Source organism: Phoca vitulina, unplaced genomic scaffold (assembly GCF_004348235.1).
Source record: "Phoca vitulina isolate PV1807 unplaced genomic scaffold, GSC_HSeal_1.0 scaffold13, whole genome shotgun sequence".
Lineage (NCBI taxonomy): Eukaryota > Metazoa > Chordata > Mammalia > Carnivora > Phocidae > Phoca > Phoca vitulina.
The window spans coordinates 43,942,568-43,952,195 of NW_022589716.1; the positions used below are offsets into that span (position 1 = coordinate 43,942,568).

General features: G+C 54.7%; 1 protein-coding gene across 1 annotated transcript in view; it reads left to right on the forward strand.

Annotated features, from left to right (window-relative positions):
* Positions 1-9,610, forward strand: part of XPC (XPC complex subunit, DNA damage recognition and repair factor) — a 36,163-nt gene extending 26,553 nt beyond the window's left edge. The window contains exons 10-14 of the mRNA XM_032412157.1: positions 1,145-1,305; positions 4,671-4,937; positions 5,500-5,965; positions 6,516-6,605; positions 7,686-9,610. Of these exons, the coding sequence (XP_032268048.1) occupies positions 1,145-1,305; positions 4,671-4,937; positions 5,500-5,965; positions 6,516-6,605; positions 7,686-7,901 (1,200 nt within the window). The 3' untranslated portion in view covers positions 7,902-9,610. The remainder of the gene's footprint in view (positions 1-1,144; positions 1,306-4,670; positions 4,938-5,499; positions 5,966-6,515; positions 6,606-7,685) is intronic.
* The last annotated feature ends 18 nt before the right edge of the window (positions 9,611-9,628 follow it).

The following is a 9,628-nucleotide window of genomic DNA, read 5'->3' on the forward strand; positions in this document are numbered from 1 at the left end:
TTAAAAATGGAGGATCTGAGAGATTAACTGCCTTGGTATTTGAACCCACATCTATCAGGCTTCAAAGCCGTTATACAGCATACTTTTAGTTATTGCCTAGTTGTAAATTTGGAGCTTTAAAATAATGTATGCAATCATATAAATTGCACTGAGTGAAAGAAGAAAAAACTCAGGAATGCAATGGCCATCTGTCCCCCCGCCCCGCTTGAGCCCCGAGTGCACGCTCACAGAAGCGCACATGGACATCCCTTCTTGGATCTAGAACACTCGTCTCCTGGGGAGAAAGGGACTCGGGAGGGCGCACAGGGAAGCAGACTGCTAAAGCAGTACAGTGTGTGCTAGGACTGCCCACTGACCCGAGCTCCTTGTGCACGGCAGTCGCGTGGGGTGGAGCTCAGCATTTGCCCAGATTTGCCCACGAATGATGCCCACTTTGTCGGGGCAGGTGAAGCATGGGTTTATTTAGCATCCCCCGTAGCAGGGCAGTTCCCCAGTTCCGGTGCGTTGAGAGGGGCTGTTCCTGGTTCATCTTACTTAGATGTGACTGGGTGGGTGGGAATTGTGCAGACGGTGTCCCGACTGGCTATTTGAGGTGGAAGCTGCCCGAGCTTGGCCAGTCCGCGCTCATCTGCTGGGGCTGTTTGAAGAGATGCCAGGAGAGCTCAGGAGACCTTGATGACTAGCATGTGACTTACCGCAGTGGAATTGTCCGCTGAGAGATCAGAGTCCTGAGAGAAGTGCCGAGAGAACGAGTGTTCCTCACAGGGGACTAAGGAGAGGTACACGGCGCGAACGGCCCGTTTGAGGTTCCCGAGCAGGATCACGTAGGCCCGCATTGCAGAGGACGGAAGGCCTTCTTCCTGCGGAAAACCGTGTGTCCTCCCTGAGGGCTAGGGCTGGCCAGGGTGTCCGAGCACCGAGAATGAGTAGGTTAGATGACTTTCCACAGTTGCCACAGGCCACAGGACCCCATGCTTTATCTAAACCTGCCTAGTACCAGACTACAGACGCTATGTTACAGTCACCGGTGCTCACGAAACCTCTGCTCCACCGTTCCCTGCACCAGGTGGTCGAGGGAATTGCCCGCCTCAGACCTCACCTCCTCTTCCAAACATGCTCAGCGTTGTCTCTCTGGCCTTTGCAGTTCCAGGCAAAGCACCTGGGCCAGCCTTTGCCGACTGTCATTGGCACATATAAGAACCACCCTCTGTACGCGCTGAAGAGGCATCTCCTGAAATACGAGGCCATCTACCCTGAGACAGCCGCGATTCTTGGCTATTGTCGTGGAGAAGCGGTCTACTCCAGGTGCGTGAGGCAGCCGGGTGGCCCTGTGGGCTTCCTGCTGGCCTGGGACTAGCGGCCTTCTGCGGGAGGGGCTGCTTACGTCAGCCCTTTTGTCAAACGGGATGAGCTGTGTGGTGTGTGTGTGTGTGGGTGTGTGCGCGCACCGTCCCATGGGGGGCACATGTAGAAGGGATTCTAGTTTGAAGATGAAAACCACAAGGGTTGAAAGACCAGCAGGTGCAAAAAAGTTATGGGGGAAAAATTAAAAGTATGACCAGGTTTATATGGGACAATAGAAAATACACCCCTAAGATGTAAGTTACAAAACTACAAAAGGAGGGAATACAAGATTTGATCATGAAAATTAAAGGAAGCAGATGTCTTAATGGGGACAGGGCTTCTGTTTGGGAAGATGGAAAAGTTCTGGAGGTGCGTGGTGGGGACAGTTACTCAACAGTGTGAATGTACTTAATGCCACTGAACTGCACACCTAGAAATGGTTAAGATGGTACATTTTGTGTGTATTTTATCCACACTAAAGAAAATGGCCAAAGAAGAGGGGAAGGGAATAAGAGTTAGAAGAAGAATGTAAGATATATACAAAATTTAAACAAAAGAAATTTTTTTAAGATTACTTATTGAGAGAGAGCGTGCACATGTGAGAACGTGCAAGCAGGGTGGGGGCAGAGGGAAAGGGTTTCAAGCAGATTCGCTGCTGAGCACAGAGCCCAAAGCGGGGCTCCATGTCACGACCCTGAGATCATGGCCTGAGCCAAAATCCAAAGAGTCAGACACTTAACCGACAGCACCACCCAGGCGCCCCTAAAACAAAAAATCTTGGGACGCCTGGGTGGCTCAGTCATTAAGCATCTGCCTTCGGCTCAGGTCATGATCCCAGGGTCCTGGGATCGAGCCCCACATCGGGCTCCCTGCTCAGTGGACAGCCTGCTTTTCCCTCCCCCACTCCCCCTGCTTGTGTTCACTCTCTCGCTGTGCCTCTGTCTGTCAAATAAATAAAATCTTAAGGTGAGAGAGAAAAATAGAAGCAGAACTTTTAAGAAAAATAGCAATAGAAAGAAATTACAATGGAATACTACTCAGCCATCAAAAAAATGAAATCTTGCCACTTGCAGTGACGTGGAGGGAACTAGAGGGTATTAGGCTAAGTGAAAAAGTCAATCAGAGAAAGACAGTTATATGATCTCACTGATATGTGGAATTTAAGAAGCAAAACAGGATCATAGGGGAAGAGAGGAAACAATAAAACAAGACAAAATCAGGGAGACAAACCATAGGAGACTCTTAATCATAGGCAACAAACTGAGGGTTGCTGGAGGGGAGGGGCGTGGAGGGATGGGGTGGCTGGGTGATGGGCATTAAGGAGGGCATGTGATGGAATGAGCACTGGCTATTATTATATAAGACTGATGAATCACTGACCTCTACCTTTGAAACTATTAATACATTATATGTTAGTTAATTGAATTTAAATGTGCCTCAAAAAAACAAAACAAAATGATAACTAAAAGAAGTGGCTTTTTAAAACACTGGAATGAAAGACCAAAAAATAGAGTAGAGGGTATTCTTAATAACCAGGACAAGAGAGAGAAAACAAGGCAACAGGGAAATAACAGGAGTAGGTGGTTCAAGGGCTCTGAGTGGGTGCAGCCCACTTCCTGCGTGCAGCCCTGCAGGGACCCAGCCTACACCCTCTGTTCAGGGTCTGTGGCTGAGCTTTCTGTTCCATGTCAGGAGGCATCAGGCCTGGTCAGGGCCTCAGCTGCCGGCAGTCAGAGGCCCCAGGGCCCAGTCCCCCTGGTAGAGGTCGTAAGGCTCAGGCGTAAGGCACAGGTGGTTGAGGCAAAGCAGGTCCGGTGGGAAGGAAGCAGGTGTGGTCCACAGGGACTACCACGTCAGTCATCGGAGAAAGCATTAGAGGTAGACAGTGTTTTTGGTAGTAAAATATACAAAACCAAGTGTGCCATGTAACCATTTGTAAGCATACAGTTCAGTGGTGTTAAGTACATTGACTGGATCGTACAACCATCCCCACCATCCGTCTCCAGAACTTCTTCATCTTCCCAAGCGGAAACTCGGTCCCCATGAAACAGGATGTCCCCCCTCCCCCCCAGCCCCTGGCGGCCACCATGCCGCTGTCTGTGCGTTTGACTCCTTTGGGGACCTTATGTAAATGCAATCGTGCAGTATTCGTCCTTTGGGGACTGGCCTCCAGGGACGGGCACTTGCGGTGCTTCCCCTTTCGGCTGTGGTGAGCAGTGCCGCTGCGAACGTGGGTGCACACATACCTCTTTGAGATTCTGCTGTCACTTCTTTTGGGTGTATGTGCCCAGAAGTAGAATCGCTACTCGCATGGTAATTCTGTGTCTCACTTTTTGAAGCCTCAACCTCCTGCTTTCCGCAATGCCTGCCTTGTTTTCCGGTCCTACCAGCAGCATGCAAGAATGCCGGTTTCCCCCACCCTCGCCCACGCTTCCTTTCGGGTTTTTGGATAATAGCCGTCCTCATGGGTGTGAAGTGGTTAGAAGTTGAGGTTTATCCTGATGGGGCTGTGTCCACTTCCCCACTGTGCTCCTTTGAACGTCCTGACAGTGCCCGCCTGCCTCCCGGCCGCGCCCCCACGTGAAGACCATGACCGTGACGTAATTGCTCCTCTGGGTGATCAGAGCTGTGCAGCCTGCCGGGGGTGCCAGCCCTGACAGGACAGGCTCTGCTCCAGCACCCGGGCAGCGTCTGGTCTTCCTGCAGCCCGGCAAAGCACAGAGGACAGAGCTCATTATCCCTGGCTGGTAGAGGATGCCGCTGAGGCTCAGGAAGGGACAGTGGCTCGTGCGGGGTCCCCCCGCCAGGCCGTGGCACGAGGAGGTACGCACCGCATGCCTCCGATGGGGCCGGAGCCGGAGGGCCTGCTCTGCGCGCGGGAGCCCTCTCTCTGGCCAGAGTGCAGGGCTGCGAACTGAGGAAGAGATGAGCGCGCCCTGTCGGAGAAGGCTCAGTGAGGACGGCAGGTGGAACTCTTTGGAAAGTGGTCTTCCAAGGCCGGGTACAGCTCTTAGCTGTGGAAGGAGAGCGGAGCCAGAGGCTGTCTGTAATCACAGGCTGCCGGGAATCGTGACTGCCACGGGCGTGCATCTTCATTCCGTGGTCACTCAGTAGCTCGTGGTTCCAGTGTAAGTGGACACATCCCCAAGAAGATAGGAAGTCCAGGTTAGCTGTTCGCCCACCGCAGGTCCCCTGCTTCCCTCAGGAGCCGGGCCTGAGGAGAGAATCGAGGGCCGAGCCCTTCCTTCTGGGAGGCTGCGCGCGCAGCTCCTTCAGCCCGGTGTGAACTGAGTGTGTCCTGTGTCTCCCCCTGTTGGCTCCCGCAGGGATTGCGTGCATACCCTGCACTCCCGGGACACGTGGCTGAAACAGGCGAGAGTGGTGAGGCTGGGAGAAGTGCCCTACAAGGTAACCACGGCGGGCGCCCTGCAGGCAGAGGCCTGGGCACTGAGGGCTGCTGAGGGCGCGTGGGGAGAGGCATCCAGGGCTGACTTTTCTGGCTTGAGAAAGACTGGAGGAAGCGAAAAGCATTCAAATATGTCTTACTCTAATGGGGAATTTGTAAGATGGATCTTTCAGAGCAAGCAAGACATGTGACACTTAAGGGTTGTAAAACAGGCTGCACGGGACCCTTTCCAGAAAAATGTGCCGAGCCCTGCGCTAGAGGCGCCCGGTGCGTCTGTCCCACTCCTCCTTGGAGCACTTAGGCAGCCTTCTCGCTCGTCCTCCCCAGTGAGACTTTTGGCCACTAGACATGGTCGGGGAGTGTGCGAGGGGTCCTAAGCTGTCAGTGCCTTCCAGGATGCACGACACAGCTAGTTCCCGGGTTTAAATCCTGGCCCTGTCACTCACCTGGCCATGGGATTTCAGTGACTTCATCTCCGAGTCCCAGTCACCCTGTCTGTGATGAAAGTAGGGAGCGTGGTGTGGCGGGTGAAAGCCTGGCTCCGGACTGTGCTGTAGGCAGATGGTTTGCAGCTCCCGGGTCGCTCATCTGGCTGTGCAGTGGAGACAGCGATGGGACCCCCTTGCCGGGCACAGCCTGGGGCAGGGAGCGTCTGCAGGTGTTGGCTAGCGGTGGCCGTCCCCGTTGGGTTGAGGCCATTTTCCAGGTTTTACTCTGCATTTGCCAAGTCAGCCTTAACACTTTACCTTTTACTTCCACACTTTCACTCTGGCGACTCTGCAGAGGCAGCAAAACCAGGGAAACTGCATGCTCCTGATGCCAGATGGAAACCGTCTCCTGGGGGCGGGGGCGGGGGAGCAAGCAAGGTCAGCACACGTCCTGGTTAGGTGGCCTCTGTCCGCCCGGGGCGGGGGGCCTGGGGAGGACGCGGTGCCAGAGTCCACAGGCCTGCCTGGTGCATGGGCGCTGTCAGCGGCTGTGGCTAGGATCACGGCGCCTGACGCCGGAAAGCCTTTAGGGCTCCGGGCGCCTGGGAGCCGCTGGCCGGCCTCCGCAAGGGGGAGAAGAGGCCAGAGCAGGCGGCAGCCTCAAGTGAGGCCGTCCGCGTTGCATGCTTACAGAACCGACGGGTACATTGTCTGCGAGGAATACAAAGATGTGCTCCTGGCCGCCTGGGAGAACGAGCAGGCGCTCATTGAGAAGCGGGAGAAGGAGGTGAGCCATCTGGCCAGGGCGGGGGCCTGAGGTGTGAAAGCAGAGTGGCAGGGGAACACGAGCCCCCAGGTGGGGCAGGTGCCTCATTTGATGGTGGGTTAAAACAGTAGAGGCCACGTGCCCCAAAGCTCTTTCCAGCTCTCGGACTTTGAGGAAGGCACCCTAGGGAGCCAGCCCCGGATAAACAGGGTCCTGCCTCCACCTCACCATCCAGCATCCGTGTCCACCGTGTACTGGACCCCGGCTCCGGGGGCTACTGCACCTGCCGTCCACGCCTGCCTCTGCTGAAGGGAACTGCTGTGGTCCAAGCCTCCTCCTCAAAGATGTTAGAGTCGCTACCAGTTAAAAAGAGGCTTCTGTTTTGCTGCCTTTTATGTGCATCACTTTATAAATCACATTCCTTTTAAAACAGACTCGGCATGGTTGAGGGACTCTTTTAACCAAAAAGTCTTATTTTGGATCTTTATATGTTCATAGATTCCATCTTGATACTTCTCCTGAAAGTGACAGTACTTAACATTTTGTGTTCTCCGTTTCATTTTGCCGGCAGAAAAGAGAGAAGCGGGCCCTGGGGAACTGGAAGCTGCTGGTCAGGGGACTGCTCATCCGGGAGAGGCTGAAGCTTCGCTATGGGGACAAGGTCAGTGCGGCTCTTTTGGAAAGAAGACAAGCCCAGGTGGGAGAAGGGGACCCAGAACTGTGGGCCCGGATTCTGCCCAGAGATGCCTTGTGTTTTGACACCACAGTCCTGTGTCTCTGAGACATCTGTGTCCTAACCTTGTTGGGAAAGGTGTCCCTGGAGTCCACCTCAGCTGGCTCTTCCAGCCCCCAGCCCGACCCCGACATCCCTGTCCTGCTCCTGTCTGCCACAAGCAGGTGTCTGCCAGGGGTCTGATCTCGTGCTAAACCGATCCAGGGAGAGACAGGCTCCCTGCGCCTGTGGCCGTCCTCCAGGCCTGGGGTTGCTCACTTAAGTCATGTTTCATGGCACCTGCCCCGGCCTGGGCCAACCTGTGCGGAGTTGACATGCAGTCCTCAAAGGGCTCCCAGAGGGGCAGAGAGGCCCCTCCACGCGGCTGCGTGGTGAGATCAGGATTGGGTCAGACACAGAAATGTGCTCTGGGAACAGCCAAAACCGCACCTATTGTCTCCCCGTCTCCAACCCCGAACTGCTGCCAGTTTGCCTTTAAAAGTGGCAAACTATTTTTGTCAGACTCCTCCCTCACATCCCTTTGGTGACCTCTCACCAGGCTTTATGTTGACTCCGTCCCCCCACGTGCTCTCACCTCGCGCAGCTAAACCCTCCATGCCCAGCTCCCCAGCCCAGCTGGCCCCGCAGTCAGGGAGCGTCTCCTCGGAGCACTTGGTAAGGAGAGCTGGTCCAGGGCAGTTAAAGACATGAGTGCGCTTTTGTGCAGAAGTGAGGTAAAGAAGTGCAAAGCACCAGTCCTGGGATCTCCTAGGTCAGGTTGTATGCTCCTTGAGGGCAGTCTCCTGCGTAAACATCTCTGCGTTTCCCAGCCCTGAGCCCAGAGCAAGTTCTCCAGTACCTGCTTGGCGGAGTCCCCAGTGCGAGGCTCCCCCAGCCCCACGTGGTGCCCCTGTCCTCCCAGAGTCACTGGCTCAGGGCAGGCTGCTGCTGGGGGCTTGACTGCCCCCCGGCGGGGCTCCCTGCCATCTGATGGCTGACTCCCGGCTGCCGTTGTCCCTCCCTCTCCAGAGTGAGGCAGGAGCTCCCCAAGCACCTGCCGGAGATGGACTCTCTTCTGATGAAGAGGAGGGGACCAGCTCTCAAGCAGAAGCATCAAGGATCCTGGCTGCCTCCTGGCCCCAAAACCGAGAGGCTGAAGAAGAGCAGAAGCCAAAGTGCCCTAAGAAGACCAAGAGGGAGAAGGCGGCCGCGGCCTCCCACCTGTTCCCCTTTGAGAGGCTGTGATGGGGGTGGCCACCTGTCGCACCCTGTGCTACGCAGGGCCCTGGTGGTGGTGGCGTCTCCTCTGAGAAGACCCAGAAGCTGCGTGCACCACGGACGAGGGCCGGGGGCAGGGGGGTCAAGCTGAGGTGGTGCCGTGGGTCTGGGCTGGCCCCGGGCCTTGTCACATAGACCCAGGGTAGGGCTTTCAAAGCTGTCCGCTCCCACGTCCTATGCTTTGAGCCACGGAACACTTCCCAGGAGACTCCCCTGCCACCTAGACATTGCTCGGCCCACCTTCGGAAACGTGAGTCCGTTTTTTTACAGAAACCACTGGGCGATTTAGAAATGCACCAGCCCCTTCTTCTAGGTGAGTTCTTCATCTGTCAGACCCTCGTGCTTTCGCCTCTCCTGCAGACGTGGGACCCTTTCTCTGTGGGCCAGGCCTTTTCCCCTCAGCCGGGTGTGCTCACACTGCCTGACGCTGCCCCTTCGTAGTGTGGCGGGGAGCAGGTGGGAAGGACGGGCATCTCAGATTAATGGGGGGGTGGGATCTCCTTTTTGGAAGTGATGCTTCAGGGTGGCAGAAGACTGGAACAAAGAGCTAAAATCAGGGAAGAAAAGGAAAAACACTGAGAGTTAAAGAAATGTTAGTCAAAGTGGATCAGTGTTCGGCTAGATTTTATTCATTATGGATAAGTTTATAAAAGCTCTATGCATTGTAGATAATTCAGGAGAAATAACTTTTGTAACATTTTGAGGAAGAAATAAAACATTTATCTAAAAAGACTCAGCTCTGCCTTTTCTTCCAGATTTATGGTCAGCTAAGAACACCTGCATGACAGAGTGATTTGTGCGCGTGTTGAGACTAAAGGCCAGGTTTGGTTCTCAGGTAGACCAGGAACTCCTCATTCCACACATGGAAATTTTTCTTCCTACGTTTCAGCGAGGAGAGCTGTTACTTAACCTTTGACGGGAGCCATTAAAGCTCTGAGCCAGTTCTCTCCAAGGGAAACAAACAAAACACTTGGGGCGTGACTCATCGGCAGCGAGAGCTTGGCTGGGAGGCTGGTGTGGAGAAACAACCGGGGTCGCCATGGAAACCGCAGGGCCTCGCGCTTCCGGCGCCAGAGCGCACTCTGTCCTGGAAGTCAGCAACTTGTTCTTCGGGCAGATACCCAGCTCATTGGAGGCGTGATGGAACAGAACCTCAGGTCTGAGAAGGAAGGCAGGTTTTGGGAAATCACCTGCTTCAAACCTTGTCACAAAAAGTACACAAATTGTCAGCTCCAGAGTGGCCCCTCAGCGGCTGCCTATTGCTTCCGAACAGGAGGGAAAAGGGAAAAGCTGCTGGGCCGTCCATCAGGCATTTCGTGGGCTTGAGCTCATCGAGCCCCTGCCGCGGCGCCGTAGGGACAAAAGCCATTTTCACGATGAGGAAGCTGAGACCCAGAGATCGCAGACTCGCCACGGTCACACAGCCAGGCCGTGGTAGGCTGGGCGCTGGAACTCGGGTCTGTGCCAACCTAAGGCCCGGGGTGGGGGTGGGGGGTCACACGATGTCCCACTGTGGCTCCAGCCACCTCCTCTGACGCATTCTGAAGCTGGGGGACGTTTGAGTCCTTTAAATCAATCCAAAACTAAGTGGGCTTTGGTAGATAAGGCTTCTAAGTGCTAAAAATACCGAGTTGCCCTTTTAAGAAAAATTGAAACCTATTTTAACCACTAAAAGCTACTTAAGAACTGAATTC